The sequence below is a fragment of the Thunnus albacares genome, chromosome 24, assembly GCF_914725855.1.
Source record: "Thunnus albacares chromosome 24, fThuAlb1.1, whole genome shotgun sequence".
In the NCBI taxonomy this organism is placed as follows: domain Eukaryota; kingdom Metazoa; phylum Chordata; class Actinopteri; order Scombriformes; family Scombridae; genus Thunnus; species Thunnus albacares.
The window spans coordinates 18,585,315-18,606,473 of NC_058129.1; the positions used below are offsets into that span (position 1 = coordinate 18,585,315).

At 38.5% G+C, this 21,159-nt stretch overlaps 2 protein-coding genes across 8 annotated transcripts in view; both read left to right on the plus strand.

Annotated features, from left to right (window-relative positions):
* Window positions 1-1,385: 1,385 nt before the first annotated feature.
* LOC122976164 (fas apoptotic inhibitory molecule 1-like) lies at window positions 1,386-6,615 on the plus strand. 6 transcript variants are annotated; one of them, XM_044344465.1, is made up of 6 exons: window positions 1,386-1,438; window positions 2,459-2,557; window positions 2,759-2,900; window positions 4,544-4,772; window positions 5,127-5,176; window positions 6,301-6,615. In XM_044344465.1, the coding sequence occupies exons 3-6, from the start codon at window positions 2,784-2,786 to the stop codon at window positions 6,448-6,450; spliced, it is 546 nt and encodes a 181-aa protein (XP_044200400.1). In that variant the 5' UTR covers window positions 1,386-1,438; window positions 2,459-2,557; window positions 2,759-2,783; the 3' UTR covers window positions 6,451-6,615. The 6 variants fall into 6 exon arrangements, with proteins under 6 accessions (XP_044200400.1, XP_044200403.1, XP_044200401.1 ...); XM_044344468.1 differs by having other exon boundaries at window positions 1,399-1,438; window positions 2,459-2,584; XM_044344466.1 differs by having other exon boundaries at window positions 1,399-1,438; window positions 2,459-2,574.
* A 2,037-nt stretch (window positions 6,616-8,652) lies between these two features.
* Window positions 8,653-21,159, plus strand: part of agap1 (ArfGAP with GTPase domain, ankyrin repeat and PH domain 1) — a 180,944-nt gene continuing 168,437 nt past the window's right edge. For both annotated transcript variants that reach the window (XM_044344308.1, XM_044344309.1), the window contains exons 1-2: window positions 8,653-9,067; window positions 9,231-10,056. In XM_044344308.1, the coding sequence (XP_044200243.1) occupies window positions 9,894-10,056 (163 nt within the window). In that variant the 5' untranslated portion in view covers window positions 8,653-9,067; window positions 9,231-9,893. The remainder of the gene's footprint in view (window positions 9,068-9,230; window positions 10,057-21,159) is intronic.

Genomic DNA, 21,159 nt, shown 5'->3' on the forward strand with positions numbered 1-21,159 from the left:
TCCTCCTTCACTTCCTGCTTTTCCTGAAGTGAAAGTTCAAGTAAAGTTTGTCAGTTGAACCATAAAAGATATAAAAAATAATACAGCATAGATTTAAACGTGCCTATATGTGACCTCTGACCTCTGAGCTGCCTGTTTATGATCAATATATTGATCAGATACGAGACGCATGAAAGCGTCGGTGGATCTTCAGAAAACAATAAAACAACAGCAGCTTTGTTTGAGACGTCAGAGACAAATAAAACTTAATGTTTGTGGTTAAATCTGAAGATATTTCAGCATCAATAAGACTATAAACTTCATTAAAAGTCGACTTTATTGTTGGAAGTTTGAAGAAAATAAGGTTTAAAATATCTTCAAAAGAAAATAAGTTCAAATACTAAAAGAAATATGACTTTAATCTCAGATAAAAGGACATGAAAGTGTCTTAAAATGATTTCCAGTGACTCATTGATATCATTAAATCTTCCTTAGTGTTGGTGGAGTTTTTTCTTAATCATTTTAATTATAACGTCTCATTGATGCAGATCTTTAAAGTGTCCTCAGAGACACTTTAATGCTCTCAGTTTACTCTGAAACTTTAAAAAAGATCCATCATTAATAAAATAAAACATGTTTGGAAAAAATCCTTTCAGATTCTTTATAACCAATAAAATGAAGAATCTCATTTATTGGCCAAATATGTTTATAGGAGGAATCTGGAGACTCTCAATGTGTTTCCATACAACAAAGATGAACAACAAAGATGAATAAACGTCTATAAACAGATAAATACAACAATAAATAATGTGTTTATACAGGTAGAAAGTTTGTGGATTCTCTCTGGTGAATCTAATTAAACTGAACCAATAAACAAAAACAAAATAAAACATGTTAATTTGAAAATATTACATCATTTTTATCTGAAAAGATCTGAAATAGAATCAATATTACGTGTTATTAACTGTGTGTTTTTGTCAATATGTTGTTAAAACCAACAACAGAATGATTGATTACTGTATAAAACTTCTTTTTTTAGGTAAATATTCTCTTCATGAATCAAAAGAAAATAACAATGTTCTTCATTTTACGCATAAATTTAACTATTTCCAAAATAAAAAAGCACAAAAAGCTGAAACTCTTCTAGAAAACAATTAAAAAATGATCTTTCTCGCTACATGTTGTCCCTGACTGATCGTTTAACTGCTATTTATGTGTAAATATATATAAATAATCTATATATCACTTTAAACGCACAACATGTAATTTCAGCCGCTAGGCGTCTCAATCAAAACAATAACAACAGACGGAGTGTGATGACGGTGTGAAGCAGCAAGGGATCATGGGAGTTGTTGTCTTCGTTGTTAAACAACCAGCTTCACCGGGATAGCATTACTCCAGTGTTCATCATTCGCAGAGGTCTCCTCCTCTCCAAAACAAACGGATCCGGAGATTACAGGTAAAAACACTGAATAAAGTTGTTTTACCTAAAAAATCAGTGTTTCTCTGACGATGTACGGCGACCACCGGACATCCGGTACGGGCTGTTAGCCGAGCTGCTGCTAACACTTGTTCGGTTTATTTCTCTGATAACTTTAGAACCAGACGTTCAGCAGAGGTCTCCTCCTCTCCCAAAACAAACGTACACGCAGATTAAAATCGTTAAAACACTAATTAAAGCTGTTTCACCTAAAAAAAAAAACAAAATCAATATTTCTCCGACGATGTTTGGTGACCACCGGACTTCCTGGAGGGGCTGTTAGCCGAGCTGCTGCTAACGTTTGTCCAGTTTATTTCTCTGATAACTTAAGATCCAGACGTCCAATGACTAAAATCCTTCTTCCGGCTAAAAGATATAGTTGAAAACCACCTAAATTTATCATGAAAATGTGGCTTAAAACTGAATAAAAGTCACTTTATAACAGTTTGTGTGGAACAAGCACAACGCCGATGTATTATCTTGTATGTGTGTAAGTTACTCTTTGGTAGACGCCATTGTAGCGGACAAACACAGCGCCGCCGTATGCATCTGGTGCGTGTTTACTCTTTGGTAGAGGAGGTATGACGTCATCGACAGGCGACCAAATGAAACGGTCCGTTACTTTGATTAAATTACAGATTTCTCTGAGTTTGAAAATTGTTGGAAACATTTGGGATAATGTAAGTACACAACTCAACAACATATATAACATAGGTCTAGTTGTTTTTAGACAATTTAATGTAGAATAATTACATATTATACTATTAAGATGGGATGCCAACATGTATTTTTTACTTGTGAAACTTTATTATTTAGTTGATTATAAACCTGAGATGTTGTTTTGATCAATATTGGGAATAAAAACTCTTCTTTTCTGCTTCTTTCGTCCCTTCAACATCGTTTAGTTTTATTATTATCTGCAGAATCCGTGACATCTTTTAACTCTACCTTTATTTAATCGATGGTGATCTCATGTCTGGTGTGTTTTCCTGTCTGTAGGAAGGTCGGAGGTCATCTCAGAAGGTTTGTGGTTGAAGGACAGACCTCCAGCTGAGTGTTACATGAAGACGGGGTTACAGACCGCAGCTTATCCTAATTGTGTGTGTCAGTATAGAGTGAGCTCAGGTCTTTAAGCCTCTTACAGTAATACACCTGCTCTGCTGAGACGACATCTCTCTGAGCTCAGAAACACTCCTTCACATTCCCTCTCCTCAAAACGTTAAACATGTTTCAGTTGGAGTGTTGCTGCTGCTGCTGCTGTGAGATCTAGAAGGTTTTTGTTTAGTTTTGTTCTTCTAGTTCATGTCAGGAAGCGTCAGAAGAGATGCTGAGTGGAGACCTGGTGGCTGTGTGGGAGGTGGCGCTGAGCGACGGCGTTTACAGGATTGAGTTCGCTCATGGCACCACCACCGGGAAACGTATCGTTTATGTCAACGGGCAGGTGAGACTCTGGTTTGTGTCTGTTTATGGGAGTTTAAGAGCTTTTTTTATGCTTGTTTCAGCTCGTTAACCCTTAAAATGAAGTTCACTTGGCGCCTCGTGTCATAACTGGCGAGGATTTAACCAAAGAGGGATTTTCAGTTTAGTTTAAAGGATTATTAGCAGCCTGAAGATGTGAAAGTGTTTAATATTTCCAAAAAATGTATTTTCTATGTATTTCGTGACCCCTCAGATTCCTCTTCAGACCCTTTATGGTGCCTCGACCCTCAGGTTGGGAACTCAAACTACAGCAGAGTGTTTAAAAGGAAAAACTAACTTCCTGAATGTTAAAAATAAACATAAAAACAACGTCTGAATCCTCGATTAAATGAAGCTGCAGTTCCTCAAACCACCACTAGATGCTCGGAGAAAAAGACTGTATTGAATTGAATGGGAAAACCTCCAACTTCTGTCTAGAAAATCAAAGTAATTAAACATTTTTTATTAAATATTAGAGCTTAAATTTTTAATTTGACTTCTTCTAAAGTGTATTTTTGTTGTTAGATTGAAACTCGTCGTTCTATTAAGGAGATAATATCAGATAAACAGTCTGATGATGTTTTATTGTTTTTAACAGAAGCGTCTTCAGTGGAAATGATTTTAGTTGTTGACATTTAAACTGTGTAGTTTGTCTTGTTGTCAGTACAGATACTTTATATATGTAAATAAAAGTTTAGATAAAATCCTGCTGCAGATAATTTAGTCTAAACTGGAAAAAACTTGTAAAGAAAATTCTAAAAAGTCTAAAAAATCGATAAAAAATCTCCATTTTTATTGATTTGTTTTGCTGTTCAGTCATATTGTTTCACCATTTGTCATTTAAATACAGTAATAATAATAATAAACTTTATTTATACAGCACTTTTCTTAACAAAGTTACAAAGTCTGTTACAGAAAATAGAAACAGCAACTAAAAACAGACACAGAGATCATAAAAACATATTAAATGTTTCTATAGAAGAAGTTTTCAGAGGTTTAAAGATGTCTCCTGATGATCTGAGTCGTATCTTGTTCCAGTTTCTGTTGTAGTTTTCTGGTCTTAATCATAATAATCACATTTAAAGATGTTTCTAGTTTTACAGCAGACACACTGCAGCTGCAACATGTTGGTGTTTTCCTGATGTTGAAAAGCATTTCAAGCTTTCTTTTCATATTTCTGCGCCCACAATAAATCTGTCCACAATAAAAAAAAAAAGCTGGCGTGTCCTTAAAGGACGAGGTCATAATATTTATGAAATCTGTCTTACTGACCATTAAAATGTATTTCAATGTTTATCTGAAGCTAATATGAAGCTTCAGCGTCCAAATGAGTCAAATCAAGTAGATATCTTTCAACGTTACAGTCTTTTTAGTGCCAAAGTTCCTCTTCTTGTTACTATACTTCCACCTGCAGCTCAACAGGGAAACACAAAGAGGGAATTTGATGCTAAAAAGACTGTAAATGTGTCAGATATCCACTTGATATGACTAACTCAGACTGCTGAAGCTGAATATGAGACTTTTAAATGTTTTTTTTTTTAGCACAAAACGAGGATCTTTTAACAGCCAGTGTGATTACAGCGAGGAAAACCTCTTTCACTGACTCCCAACGTGTTTCCTCAACAGGAAGTCGTTAGAAAAGACTGGCTGTTCAAGCTGGTCGGGAAGGAAAACTTCACCGTGGGAGCGGCGAACACTAAAGCCACCATAAACATCGAGGCCATCAGCGGCTTCGCCTACGAGTACACGCTGGAGGTCGACGGCAAGAGTCTGCAGAAGTTCATCGACAACAGAGCCAAGACCACCAAGACCTGGCTGCTCAAAGTGGACGGAGAGGACCGCAGAGTCGTGCTCGGTGAGCCGCCGCCGGCGTTCCCCGCAAACTGTTCAGGTTTTTTTTTTAATGTCGACAACATGAGGTTACGCAACAGCTCCGGTGTTTGAATGTAGGTGAAGACTTTGACCCAGTGACTAGAGAATAATCTGCTCAGGATCAGCTGGTATTTTAAGAAACAACCTGCAGCAGCCTGATAGACGAGTTCACACCAGCAGATCCTCGTTATTTACTTAATTACATGATGATTAAACTTCATTCTGGTTGCAAGAGAGAAAAGTTATAAATCAACAGGTAACCAGTGAATGATAATATGAGAAATATCTTCTTTATGATGTAGAAAAATGAACCTTCATCACTGCTGTTTCCCAACAGAGAAGGACACCATGGATGTTTGGTGCAACGGGCAGAAAATGGAGACTATGGTAAGAATGTTAAAATAAATAAATATAATTAGTTTGGATATTTAATAACAACATTTATTTGAGCAAGTTAAGAGTCAAACCTTCAACCTAAAATGATGATCTGCTCGAAATGAAATATCAAAATCTAACTGACAACAAAGAGAAGAAAGGAGCCGACATTTAGACTTAATATAACGTTTATAATAATAATGTTTGTGTATTTTAACTGCTTTGACAAGAGGAACGTGTGTGAACGACAGACTAACAGCAGCAGAACTGATGACAAACATCATGAAAATAAAGATTTAGTTCATGATAAAGTGATTTAATAACACTCAGCTCGGCTGCTTTTGTTATTAGTGTCCTCGATGTTATTAAAGTTGCTAAAAACGGTGCAAATGTAAGAAAAGGGACGTTGACGTTTTGTCTTTGGTTTCCAAAACAGAAACAACGTCGTTTAGAGACGTCAGGTTTAATAACTGGAGACACAAGTTTGATTGTTTGTTTTTTTTCAGATAGTATAAAAATCTCATCCCTGTTGATGATGAATAAAACTTAAAATGTGTCTTTTTTTTAGTCAAATTTTGGGATAATAAATCAAAAGTTTTTTTTTTTTGTTTTTTTTTTTAGCACATTTCATAACCAGAACAATTCAAACAGTATCACAGCAACAACAAATACAAATAGTTCAATAAAAACACCAAAGTGATGTAATAAAATAACTATTAAAACATGTCAAATGTGATCTCTGGTGTTTTATAAATAAACTTTATTATATTATTATAAATTATAATCAAGTAAAAACATGTAAAACTGAATATAAAACTACATAAACACACAAGGAACAAGGTTCTGTCACATATAGTTCATGTATGTATATATATGTATGTGTGTATATATATATATATATATATATATATATATATATATATATATATATATATATATATATATATATATATATATATATATATATATATATAATATGTATTTATGTAATTTATTACTTAATTAATGAGGACCAGACAGAGTTTTGGATGTTTTTATTTATGACCTGATGTAAAGTTAAAGTGTGACATCATCTATAGATACAAACTGGAAAATCCTTCAAAATCTTTGTTGTTGTTTTTTTTGGTTTTCTGCAGGGAGAGTTTGTAGACGACGGCACAGAGACGCACTTCATGGTGGGCGAACACGAGTGCTGCATCAAGGCGACAAACAGTGGGAAGAAGAAGAGCGGCATTGTGCACTATTTACTGCTGGACGGAGAGAAAATACCAGCTTCAACACAATAACACTGGATCAGACTGTTGAGCAATGCTGAACTTTCAAAGAGACTATGAATGAGGTATTTACATCACATGTACAAAATACCAGCCAATCAGAAGCAACTAGTTTGATATTTATGACAAATATGTTCATGTAAATACAAGAAATAAACACTGAAGTTTGCAGCATTATCACTGTTGTATCTTCTTATGTTTGACTGGATGATTTTTATTCATATGTTCATTAAATCTTTACTTTAAAGGAGCCAAAACGTAGTAAATTTTGGCAGAAAATCAGAGATCAATAGAAGGAAACTTGTCATTTTTGCGCAGACGCGACGCAGTAAGTGTCTCCGTGAATGTGGCTCCGTCAAGTTCGCAGCATTTAACTATAAAAACACCAAAATAAAGGTTGTTTGACCTTCAGAATAAGATAGAAAAAGAAGTTTTTATAAATCAGCACAAGTCTACTAATCTAAATACTCATATTAAATATGAGCTGAAAGCTTAAAGAGAAGAAGAAACCACTTTAAGTCAGTTTGTTTGTGTTTTGTGGACTTTTGAGTTTCACAGTTTTAGACCAACTTCCTTTTTAAAAACACATTTAGGTAATATGAAGCCGTTTCATATGAAACAAGAAGCTTCTCCAACAAAAACAAAGATGATTTTGGTTTAAAACAGTTGATGTGACTCTTATTCAGTCACAATATCAAGAAGAAATCTGCAGATATACAAAGAAAACAAGCGAAGAAGACAAACATAAAACTACATTATGTATATATGTGGAGCTGGTGGTCCGGCAGGGTGAGTATACCATCTACTGCTGAAACTAAAGCTTGATATTTTACAGGTTGATTCTTCTGTTTTTAGATTCACTATTTATTTGTAAATTAACTAATTTATGGCTGCCATAAATAAATAAATACATGTATTTTACTCCTGGCAGTGTGGAGACGCTTTGAATCAGTGTTTACATCTTCATGAAGGTACAAAAAATATATAATTGAGCAGTTTAACCCCTAATAGATTAAATCTTAATGTAAGGTTTTCATGCTTTCTACTTTTTTTTCCAGAACTTTCAACCACATCTTACAGTCTTCATCAGCAGATTTGGCATTTTTTAAAAATATGTAGATACCTGTAATATCAAACTTGTGTTTCCACTGTCAGAAATGAACATTGATGCTCACAGTTTAGCTGTAAACAAACAATAATAAAATATCAGAATCAGTGTGTTTACACATACGAGGACTCAGACTCTGGTTTCTCGTGGCTGAACGAGGATAATTAAATATAAATATAAACGTATCACTATTATGTACAAACAAATGAGTGAAACAATAGAAAACCTTCATACATGTAGAAACAACAAGTGGACGACAACATACGATGTCTGTAAACATGATGTAAATAGTGCTGAAATAAATATTGTAAAGGTAAAAAAGTGACTTTATATACAATATATATGTATATATAATATACAGCCTGTAATGAATGATATGTAAACATGTTATTGCACGTGTTGTATTTTGCATTAAAATAAATAAATATATATAATTGGTAGCTACAGTGGATGTTTTTATTGTTTACAGTAATTTACATTCTTTTTGGTGTCTGGTTGAATGTTTCTGACAGTGATGAGGTTGTGTTGACGGGGGGTTGAACTCAATATCTGTATTTAAGCTTATTGATCTGTATATAGTAGCACTATTCATATAGTAGTTGTGACTCAAGATGCTGTAACACAAGAAAAACATTAAAAAAAATAACAACATTAAGATAATATAACAGGAAACAATGAGACATTAAAGTGCAATAAACATACATTGGTACAGTAGATGTTGGAGAGGATGTTAATTGAATCAATCAATCAAACTTTATTGATACAGTACCTTTCATACATCAAAGAGCTTTATAAGTGATTGACACATGTAAAGGTAAATATGGGTTTAGAGATTAATTCACACCAACATAAGCAAAAAGCCAAAAAAAGTTAATTGAATAAGACAATTAAAGATGAGTAGTTAAGATAATAAAAGATGCACAATAAACAGATTATAATAAAACAGTAAATTGTTAATAAATTAATAATAATTATTATAATAAATAATTTATGTCCGTGCAGAGAAGTTGGTTTTTAATTAAATGTTTTTCTCAATTACATGTAAACACACACGTTTTATTGTGAAACGCTTAGCCGGAAGTCGCGCTGTCGGTTTGCGCAGCTTGACGCTCCGCGAGGAAACACATTGAAGGGTAATGAGGTTCCCGGCTGGGATACAGTGGCTCCGGTGTGCAGGGGATGGACCTCACGGCTCTGGCAGGGGGAACGGCGCTGTGTTCGGGACTTACCTGTGAAACACGTCTCGTTTACGACACCTGGAATAATCTGGGAGGCGCGCGAGCTCCGCTGGCTTCCCGCGGTTGAGGACGTAAATTTGTCTCCGCTGATCCCGGAGCGGAGACGGAACAACGGCCGGGAACAGGCGTCCTAACTGCCGCAATAACTGTTTATCAAGCCGCTTCACGGTCACCAGCTGCTGCTTTACTTTATATCTTTAAAACAGCCGCTTCACTCGCTTCTTCTCGGCTCTAATTCCGCTCTCCGTGGTTGTTTAAAGCGGACTTTAACGGCTGAAAATCGGTGAGTTTTCCCCCTTTTCTCCCCGGTTTGGAAGCTACAGCTAGTTAGCTTAGCCACCTAGCAACAAGGCCATTTTTTATCCTCCTCGTCTGTATTTAAGTTACTCTAAAAGCTCTTTTAAAGCCATATAAATCCATGAAACTGTGTTTTTAATCTCCTACAGGCTGGAAGGATATGGAGAAGCCGTGTCCAGGCTGCCGCACATCTGTCACCGCACCGGAATTGGGAGCTGGGACACTCCAGGGAACAGCTGCCTTCTCCGGCTACTAACAGCAGGCTGGCCGCCTCCGCTGCAACCAGCGCTGGATGAATATTTCCAGTGATGTAGAAGCGGATAAACTGTTTTTTTTATGGCAAAAAAAGACTCAACCTAACCAGTGATTTAAACTAATTGAACACCTGATAACACTTAACGTTGACCTGCTGTGTTATTGATCAGGATACAGAAGAGAAAAGCATGCATTGAGTCACATCTTTTTACCTTCCTCTTCCTCCACAAAACATCCCTAAAAATCACCTACAAAAGCAGCGCTGGATGAGTGTTTTCCAGTGATGTAGACGCGGATAAACTGTGTTTTTATGCCTAAAAAGAACCAACCTAACTATTGATTTAAAACCTCTGAAACCCTGATGATAAATAACGTTGGACTGATGGTTTATTGATCAGGATACAGAGAAGAAAAGCATGAATTGAGTCCTCTCTCCCGTCCTGGTGGTCGCATCTTTTCACTTTCCTCTTCCTCCACCAAACATCCTAAAACATCTGCAAAAAAAAAAAAAACAACCCTCCAGCCAAGTGTCTTCATCTCTGGGGGATTCTGCAGCGATGAACTACCAGCAGCACCTCGCCAACTCGGCCGCGATCCGATCCGAGATCCAGAGGTTTGAGTCCGTCCACCCGAACATCTACTCCATCTACGAGCTGCTGGAGCGGGTGGAGGAGCCGCTGCTGCAGAACCAGATCCGGGAGCATGTCATCGCTATAGAAGGTAAGACAGGACCGGGATGCTGCAGTGATGAAACTGTTAATCCACATTAAAAAAAACAACGTTGGTGATACTGACAGTGAAGTTAAAGTGGTTTTAAGGCAGAAACACTGTCGATCACTGAGCAGCAGTTGTCCTCATTGATGCTGTTTATACTCTGTGTAAAGGTGTGGAGGTGTATATTGATTATCTGCTAATATATCACACTTATACTACTAATATTTGGCTGATTGTGAACTTTCTACAGTAGCTTCTGTCTTCCTGAATCTGACATTAGCAGCAAAATAAATCTAACATGCTGTTTTTGTCTAATAAAACATATTAATAATCTTTTATAAAGGTTTACTGAAAAGCTGTTAGTGCTAAGATTAGTGAAACGTTCAGAAATCAGTACTGATTGATCGATTGATTAATGTGTGTGAGGACATACTTGGTGTTTGAAGCTGTTCTGTGTTTTTCAGGGTTGTGAGTTTGATTCTTTGAGTCTCTCAGTGAGCAGAAACACTTGTAAACTACTTGTGTTTGATGCTCTTTTTGCACAAAAACATCGTTTCATATATTTATATTCATTCTGTGTCAGTGAACTCGGTCGGCTCTCATGATGTTTGTGGATGTTTACGGTTCAGGTTGTTGACTTTACTTGTTGATTATAATCTTCAGGTTTCTGTGGGTCTGTTCCTCATAGAAACAGCTGCTTCTCCCCAGCTGGAGTTTGACTTCTTTGTTCTTTCTGATAATTGATGGATGGTCCTATAGATTGGTTACATGTGTATATATACTGTATATATATATTATATATGAGGACTGTGTGTTACGTGTTCCTGCTCCAGACGTCTTGATAAAGCAGGAATCTGATATGGTGTTGCTTGTTTTGCTTATCTTACCTGTAATAGTTTATCTTAGAGAACATGTTGGATTAAACTGTGTGTTACCTTCTGTTTTGGCTCCTGATCAGTGAGTTTTATTAAGTTTTTGTTGTTGCTCAGATGTGTCTCCATATTGTGGAAAACTGGTGTCTGTTTACAGATATTAATATTATTGATTAGATGCTTTTTGTCCATAAAGGCTTCCGTATAGGGACATCATGATGTATTTAACCATTTATATCAGTATATCCTGTGATTTTGTGAACGTTTCTCTAAAGTGGAGACAGACAGACAGTGTTTCCATGTGTTATTATTGTTTGTGCTGCTGTTGTAAAGGCAGCGGATCACTTTCTGTTTCCCTCGGAGTGTTTTTCTCTGTGAACAAATGATCAACACCACTCTGGAAATAAAGAGAGAAGAAAGAAGTCTGTTCACTGAGGAGGAGGAGAAGTGAAATTGTCACAATTTTATATTGAATTTGGCAACAGGCCAAAGCTGTGATTGTGCTCTGCATAGTAACGACGTTTGTTGCTTCACATAAACAGACGACGACAGCAGAAAACATGAGGAAGAAAAACCTGGAAACAGATGAAAATAGATAGAAAATGAAAGAAACTGCAACAGAGACGCTGATGACATGTCTTCTGTCTGTGTTGATGTTTATATGAACATGTTGATCAGCTGACTGGATATTGATCCAGGATTCTGTAGCTGTTGAGCTGCTAGCTTAGCTCACTGGCCTCCTAGAGGACGTGCTTCCTGTTAGCCGCCGTAGCTAACAGGAAATCAAAAGACTAGTTTATTCAGTCAGTTTACTCAGTAGCGTTTAAGCAGATATAAGTAGTGTGTCATCAGATTTGCCTGTGTGATGTTCCACATTTGTCATATAGCTATAAGATAATAGAAAGAGATTAACAACACAATGAATTATTATGAGATATAGCGACTGACGCAGTGCTTGACGCACTTCTTCTGTGCTGTAAATGGAGCCTTCAGTGTTATTATTTTATAGCCGTTACACCGTTCAATCAACACTGACTTCATAACGATACGTCAAGCAAAAAAGTTGATAAAATAACCAGATATCAAATTGTGTTTTTTATGAACCAAGCAGATTAAATATGTGGAAAATATCAAGGTTTTATAAAACTTTAATGTGTAAATTGTTGTAAAATCTGTGACGTTGAGCAGATTTCTTTGTCTCAGTCTTTATCAGAAACTCTTTTTGCCCAAACTTAACTCATCTTTTATGAATTCATCTCTTTCATCTCTGATGAAAACAAACACCGACACCGTCAGCTTGTTGTTTGACTCCTGCTGGTGTCTCCACACACACACGCCGACTGTTTACATACGACTGTTACACAGCGTGACGCCGAGCTGAAACTAAAACCTGATCAACTGACAAGAGAAACTTCAGCAGATTGTTTCTGCTTGTTTCCTGTTGGGTAACGTGATGATGATGATGATGATGAAGGTCTTGTTATATCTGTGTTTGTATCATACCTGACTGTGTTTAGAGATATGTTTTCTGGCTGCTCTGTTTGTGTGTGTCGGTCCACTTTGTTTAGGAACATGTGTACGTCAGGTTGTGATGTACAGATGTTCCCGGTTTAGGAGGGAAAAACGATTCAAAAACATGACGAAATCTGATTTAAAATGCATCTTGAACTCTGCAAAACTTCACTGTGTTTACATGCATTTGTAAAGTTTAACATCGGTGTATTTTCTACTGTGTTACGTCGAGATTTTCTTCTTCTTCTGCTGCAGTTTTCTTCACTGAACGTTCAGATATTTCTGTTAAACCTGCAGCAGAATGAAGGAGGACAGATTTAGTCTCAATAATACTTTTGTAAATTGAATGAAACTCTACATGAGGACCAGCTGAGGCATCATTACAAACAGTAGCGTGGACGTCGGCCATGCAGCTGCACAATAGTCAGCGCGGTGACTCGCTCTTCATTTCCATTTTCCCTGAATTCAGCGGCTCACAGTGACTCACTCAGCTGCTCTCACGCTGGAAATAAACCAAAACAGCAGCAGCAGCACGTCGTCCCGTCATCCTCTGTCTTTGCCCCTCAGCGCACATCTGGACGTGTCGCTCGCATTCATGTCCTGTTATGCAAGCTCTCAGCTGGGTGGGCCGGCGTCCTCCCTCCCTGTGTGTGTGTGTGTGTGTGTGTGTGTGTGTGTGTGTGTGTGTGTGTGTGTGTGTGTGTGTGTTGTTATGTAAGTAAGTTGTTGATTCCTCTGAGACGAGCTGCTCTTATATCGGCCGATTCTCATTAAGCAGGTGAGTCACGGCGACTCTGCTCGGCCCAGTTTACGCCGCCGTGACTCACATCTCGCCGCATATTTCCCGCCGCTGTGGAGCTCATTTGCATTTGTGGCTCGTGTGTGTGTGAGGATGAAGGGATGGATGAAGGGAGGGATGGAGGGAGGGATGGAGGGATGAAGGGATAGGTAGGTGGATGGATGGATGGATGGATGAAGGGATAGGTAGGTGGATGGATGAAGGGATGGATGGAGGGATGGATGGATGGATAGATGATGGATGAAGGGATAGGTAGGTAGGTGGATGGATGGATGGATGAAGGGATGGATGGATGAAGGGATAGGTAGGTGGATGGATGAAGGGATGGATGGAGGGATGGATGGATGGATGATGGATGGATGGATAGATGATGGATGAAGGGATGGATGGAGGGATGGATGGATGGATGATGGATGGATGGATGGATGGATAGATGATGGATGAAGGGATGGATGGAGGGATGGATGGATGGATGATGGATGGATGGATGGATGGATAGATGATGGATGAAGGGATAGGTAAGTAGGTGGATGAAGGGATGGATGGATGGATGGATGAAGGGATGGATGAAGGGATGGATGGATGAAGGGATAGGTAGGTAGGTGGATGAAGGGATGGATGGATGGATGGATGGATGGATGGATGGAGGGATAGGTAGGTGGATGGATGCAACCAGCCTTCCTCCTCCTCCTCCTCTTCCTCCTGCTGTGAACGTCACTCTCTTCTTTCTCCGCTGCAGGAATCTCTGTGTAGTTTTATTCATGTTGTTTATTTATTTTAACAAACAGGTTTTACAGACTTAACGGCAATAAAACCAAGATAATTAACAGCAGAGAGGAAACGACAGGAAGCAGCAGCTCACTGGGTTCCTGAGTTTATATCACACATCGTTCCATCACAGCCTCATCATAATAATAATAATAACAACAATAACAATAATAATGATAATAATAATAATAATAATAATAATAATAATAATTTAAAAAAGTCAGGTGTTCAACTAAACACTTATTCAGTTATTTATTGTAACTGTTGTGTTTTTTCATCCATCATTGGGAATTTCTTTATGTTAAACTAGAAAGTTGATTCTCGATCTTATTAAAAACAGTTTGACAAATCAATCTCAACTCAAGGTTCACTTACTAGCTTGTTCTGGAGCTTTCAACCACATGATGCAGATTTTGCTCAGGTGTCACAGAACTGTTTAATTTTCACTTTCTTATGAGTTTTAGGATTTTTCGTCTTGTGTTTGTTTTAAAGTTGAGCCTCAAAGTTCATTCTCAGTGTCAACTCAAGGTTCACTTACTAGCTTGTTCCGGAGCTTTCGACCATACAGATTCTGCTCAGTTGTGACGGAACAACAGATGATTAAACTTCACTTTTTAATGAACTTTTTGTCTGTTTTGCTTAAAAGTTGAGTTTGATCTTCGACTCACCAGCTTGTTGTGAAGTTTTTATTATTGTGTTGCATATTGATTATTGTCAAAGTTAATCAGTTACTAGAACATTTCTTTCTGATTGATTAGTTTACCAGTTTAAACACGTTGTGGTTATAATATTTGTCTTCCTGGTTCCAGGATCTGAATTTCTTTTATGATTAGTCCTGAAAGTTTGTCTCTTGCTGTGAGGATAAAACACACAACTAGACACACATTTATCTGCATAGTCTTTGTATTGATTGATGAACTGTGTAATGATTGATTACATATTGATTCAGCTCAGTTTCAACAGGATTTACTTGTTCATGTTTATAGTAAATAAAAAAATAAACAATAGTTAAACAAATAGTGAACATCTAAATGTGCCAGATGGACTCATGTTGGATCTGTTGGATCCTGTATTGATTATCAGATACTTTACTCTCCTGATCACTTGTGTCGTTCGTCTTTAGATTGAAGGAGTGACTGGATGAGTTCATCACAGAGCAGTAAAACTACTTCCTGCTTCTTATAATCCATGGATCCATCCTTTTATTTCCATTTGAGCCTTTTGTCTCGTGCTGCTTTTGTCGTACTGTGGCCCGCTGTCAGTGAACGCACCATGTGACCTAGTTAAACTCACCGCTGTGTATTTGTTCACCCTGCAGGCTCTGTGTATCCTCTCTCATTTGTCAGGACCGTACCCACATAATGCTCACTCTCATGTTTCAGCCGCTTCGTGCCGACTGTGATGCCGTTCCAGTCGTATTCAGGGACGACGTGGAGATAAATGGAGGCGCTCAGACCGGCGGGGTTTGGGTTTTTTTTTTACTCCCTCTGGGACCACCTGTAGTAAAAATAAATGCTGCGGCGCTGCCAGCGAGGGAAACGACACCAAACAAGGTCCAGATGTTGGTAGAAACAGTGTTTGAGTTACTGTACCTGCTGCTCTGCTGCATGAAGGCTTTGTTTACAGTCAGTCTTTGTCTCTTCTTCTCTCATCCTGAACCAGCTCAGTTCTGCCCTCAGATGAACTGTCGGCTTATTACATTTATAATATATTAAAGTAATGAAGCCCAGGAAGACCAGAGGCCTCAACAAACTACATCATAATAAAAAACTATACTTCAGCAGTTTGTATTTATATGTTGTCGTCCATCAAAGTTAAAAAAACGTCTTTTGTCTTCAGTCATCGTCTTAAACTTGGAGCTCGTGTGGTGTAGCTGTAGCTGATGATGCTAACTTACATTTCCTGCGTCCTGCGTGGCTGCGAGGGTCAGCGTGACATCAGTTTTTACTCGTCTGCTCACGTCTGCAGAACCGTCCTCGTGTTCAGCCCGACGTTTACGATCCATCAGTCGGTGGACAGAAAAGGAACCAGCAGCTATTTTTGATCATTAAATAATCATCTCAGGCTCTCAGACGTGATAATTTGCTGCCTTTACTTGTCTGACATCTGAGTAAATTGTATATTTTTGGATTTTGGTTTGACCAAATGTGAAGATATCTGATGAAGTTTATGAAACATGATGGTTTATTTCATTCTTTTTTAGACCAAAATGATATTCAACAATAAGAATTATTCTCAGTCTGCACCAACAAACATGTGAAGACTTCCACATGTGCAGACAGTCAGTGTAGTATAATATAGTTTATATATATATAGTACAGTATAAATAGCTGACTGTGTGTTTCTGGACTGTATTCAGCTCTTTACTCACCAGCTTTCTCTCACTGTTTCTGTTAGATTTAAGCTTTTTACACACTTACAGTTTACAGAGTCCAGAGCTGCAACCATCGACACAAAACCACCAACTGTTTTTATAATCAATTTAATCATTTTGAGTCATTTTTTTTTAGAAAAAAATGTCCAAATTCTCTGTTTCCAGCTTGTTAAATGTGAATATTTTCTGCTTTCTTCTTCCTTTATGACAGTAAACTGAACATCTTTGAGTTGTGGACAAAAAGAGAAACATGATGACGTCATCTTTCTGACATTTCTCAGATCAGTGAGTGTGATGTGTAGTCGAGTGTTTCTTACTCTATAACACGCTGGCGTGCCGCCCGTGTGTGTGTGTGTGTGTGTGTGTGTGTGTGTGTGTGTGTGTGTGTGTGTGTGTATATATGACACAGCAGAAGCAGCTGATGCGGGCGATGAAAGTGATGAGACTGCAAGGTGACGTCAGCACTTCTTCTGTCAGAGTACAGAGTCGTGTGTTTCCTGCCTTTCAGGAACAGGTTGGAGATGTTGGTGGACGCCGCAGTGACTCAGCCGTATCACATCGTTTGTTGATGGCGGCGGCGGCGGTGATGGCGTGCTTTCTCTCTGTCTTTAACGCCGAAGAGGCGACACGAGAGAGAACAATGTTAGTGAGGCAGATCGGAGCTGCAGGCAGATCAGCTGTCAGAGAGCGATATTACGTAACGCCGCGGCTGATTGACGGCTGGTAATAACAGTAATAAGAAGTCACAGGGATGCTTTTAAACGATGGTTTTAACCGTTACATAACGGCGGCCGCAGCGCTGCCAGCACGCCACTCTGTCTTGAGATATTACGCTGAGATCCCTGCACCTTTTGTTCATACCCCCCCCCCCTCCCCATGCTGACTGCACCAGATTAGAGCCGACCGCAGACGTGATGTCCTCTCTGTAAAGTGGTTGTGTACTTGTGTATCTTTTCCCTCCACAGCGGCTTGTTTTCCTGCAGGCCTTCTTTCATTAGGCCTAATGTACGAGGTGAAAGCATGAGTCATCATCAGGCTGGAGTACAGTGAGCGCGCTCAGTGGAGGCAGGGGAGGCGGGGGGGGGGGGAGGCGGCGTCACACTGTTGCTGCACAGTTGATTGTGTCTCATCTGGGCTGTTTTTTACACATTGAATTTGACAGAATTTCCTGCTTTTCTTGCTCTTAAACGACAGTAAACTGAATATTTTTAGGTTTTGTTTGTTGTTCCGACAAAACAAGACGTCTGTTTAATGTTTTGGGACATTATGATGAGCATTTATTACTTTTATATGATGTTATATAAACCGAACGATCAATGGATTCATTGATAAAAACAACCAGTGGAGATAATTTGATCTGTAACACAGATTCAAATAAAGTTTAATATCTGATCTGAAGACTTTTCACTGAAGTCAAGTGATGTTTTGAAGTGTGGCGATCTGGATGATGACATCAGCTGTAATCAGGTTTCCAGCTGTGAGGCGTCGCTGCTGGAGGACGAGAGCTGATCTGAGGTGAAGACGCCGCCGCCGCTCCCTCAACATCTGACTCCAACATCTGCACATCTGTACCGTTGGCTGCTGACATGCTGCTGGCAGATAAATCAACCGTCACGTCGGCGTGTTTTTAACTTTGAAGTCGTGGTTTATAAGCAGCTCTCAGTCCTGATGTGGACGGCGTGTTCGGCGGCAGGTGTGACGCTCGTTATCAGCTGATAATCAAGCAGCAGCAGCAGCGGAGGAGAAGCTTTCAGTTCTTCTCTTTGTTTGTTGTTTTGTGATGCGACACACAGTCCGACTGTTGGTTCAACACTGTTAAACAGATCTACAGGTGGCTGTAAAGCGCCGAGAAACGCGGCGAAGCTCCAACAAACATGGATGTAAACAAAGCAGGATTTAAAATTAACTTAAAAAAAATTAGTTTTGCAAATATTTAATGAGGAAGGAAATGGATTCAACACATGTTGATGAGTTCTGGTGAGAAAAAGTGAAAATAAACATTAAAACTAAATTATTTCTCAGCTGTTTGTTGGATATTCTCTTCAGCACCTGATTGAACTGAAACTTTATCAAACTTGCAGGCAATACAAACACAAACATACATTCAATACAAATATACACAACCTAACCCTCCCATAGGAGGCTACAAACAAACAGACAAATAAAAACAAAAACAAAACCAATTACACCAACTGAGACAGCAACACAAAAACCCCCCAAAACAGACAAACAAAAAGGTCACCTTGTCATTAAATGTTATATCACAAGTCTTGGTTGTGCAGGGTCAAAGTAGATGATATAGAATTGTACATTACATTTAAGGTGTTAGTATAATGTCAGTCCCAGAATGACCCATCTTCTTATGAATACTGGTACTTTAAACTGTTTCCATGGTGTGTATCTGCTTAACCTTCTGTATCCATTGAGCTTTTGTGGCTGCATCCAATTAACAGTCATCATTTTCTTCTCAGTCATTAACAGAATATGTAACATATAGCATTGGGGTCCTTTTAGAGAGCAAGTTTTCTGGTATCTTCTCCAGTAAGAAAATGAAAGGGGTCCAGAGGGATATCAACTCTGAAGACAGCGTCCAATTCTTCTTTTTAATGTGTTTCCTAAAGGTTTCTATCACTGGTTGCAGTCCCAGAATATGTGGGCATGATCCCCAACCAGGCCACACTTCCTCCAGCAAGTGTCGGGGGTATTACTTGAAGAACTTTGACACCTTGTTGTGTTGGATTTTAATTCAATAATATTTTGAAGTTATATTCTGATTTATTGTATTTATTAGAGGAGGTTTAGTTCAGTGACAGCGCTGCATTATGTTTCAGTTGTTGGTTTATTATATAAGCGTCTACATCTGGTGTTCTGTTATATAATATTTAAACTGTATTATATTAACTCTCTTATTGTTCCAGTTGTTGAGGAATAATGTGTTTTCTTTCACAGAGGTCGCTCAGTAGCAGAGCAGCAGCATACGGGCTATGGATGTGTGCAGGTCACGCAGAGGTCAGAGGTCGCTCTGCGTTGTTTTAGCAGGCGGATGTGAAATCCACCAGTGAGACAAGGTTAACTGGGATCTCTGGGATTAGCGGGCAGAGATCACAACTTTCTCTGCTTCCTTTAATCTGCCTCTCCAGTCGTCGGTTATACGTATCCGTGACGACGCCGGTTTAAACTCAGATTAACCGTCTGACCGTTTAGCTTCGAGGCCGCGGCGGCGTCGTCTCGACCAGCAGCCGCCTGGATGAACGTTTCTATCAACGTTTTTAAAAGTCAAAAACAGGTTTAAGATGGAAAGTAAAGAGAAAAAGGCTTCTGGTGTTGTTCTCACATCTTATTATCATGTTTATATTCTGTTGATAGTGTCTCATAACTTCCTGATAAGATTCCTGGAAAGAAATTTGGTGCTAATTATAAATAAATAGAGACGATATAATTAGATTTCACTGACTTGTGTTCACTTTATGAGCAGTTTAGATGAATTTCTTTAAAAAAACAGCTGAAACTGACATTAATCTGGTTAAACTTGTTATTTATTCTCTTTTATTTATTGAACTGTTTGCTTGTCTGTTGACTAATGTAACATGTTGAGCTGTGAACTCACCAACAGACTGACTGTTGAACTGGAATTAACCACAGTTCCCATTTACCAGAATCCTTCCTGGGAACTGTAAGAAGGATTTACGGCTACGGATCGATTTCTTTCTTAGAAACATGATGGAAACGTTGTCTGATAAATATACTAAACTGGTATATTACTTAGTGATGTGAATGAAACACCATCATTTACAACATTATTATCCCTCTTTAAATAATATAATCTTGTTACAGCGTTTGGTAATTTGCATAACTTCAGCTGATGCAAATACATCAATAAACGAGCTGCGATTTGCAACCATGAGATCATTTTCACTAATCTTCGTCTCGCAGGACGTCTTGTGAGGGGTCGACTGTTAGTTTATCCTACAACAGATGCTGGAAATAGACAATTAATAAATAAATAACAACAAATAAATAAATAAATAAATAAACGCAGGAGCAGCTCAGCAAAGTGTTTGTTTTGTCCTGCACATCCCGTCTGCACGCGCTGCATCCGATTAACGAGATAACGAGCGTCCCTGAGCAGGTCGTTAAACCCAGAGGATGCGGCCGCCCCTCCGCCAGACCGATCGATCGATCGATCGGTCTGGCGGAGGAGGAGGAGGAGGAGGAGGAGGAAGCAGAGCAGGGAGAAATGTCAGAGAGCTGATGTGTGCTGGACCGCTGATCCGTACACATTAAATAATCACATGAGCTGTTTGTTTGTGCGTCAGGTGGGTTTGAATCCAGTCTGAATCCTTCCTGTTACTGCACACATCTGTTTGGTAGCTGTTGCCGCGGGAAACCAGATAAACTGTCAAGCTGTAGCTGATGAATTGGCCTGTAAAGATGTCGAGCTAATTTAATCGTCTTCTGTGTGTGTGTGTAGTTTGTTTTGATCCTGTTTGTCTGCGTGTTTGTGTGAGGTGAGGCTGTAACTACAGCAGCACACGACACGACGACGTCTGGTTTCCATCTGAAAATAATTATTAATGACTTGAGAATGACAGAAACACATTTACATACATGTAAAACACACAGTTCCTGCTGTAAGACGTAACATCAGTCATCAGCAACATTATATATGATGCATTGAATCATCTGTGATTAATAAAAACATACAACAAAAAGAAGGTAAATGAGACTTTAAGGACCAAACCAATAAATATCTTGTAGTGTATAAATAATCTCTCAATCTTAGA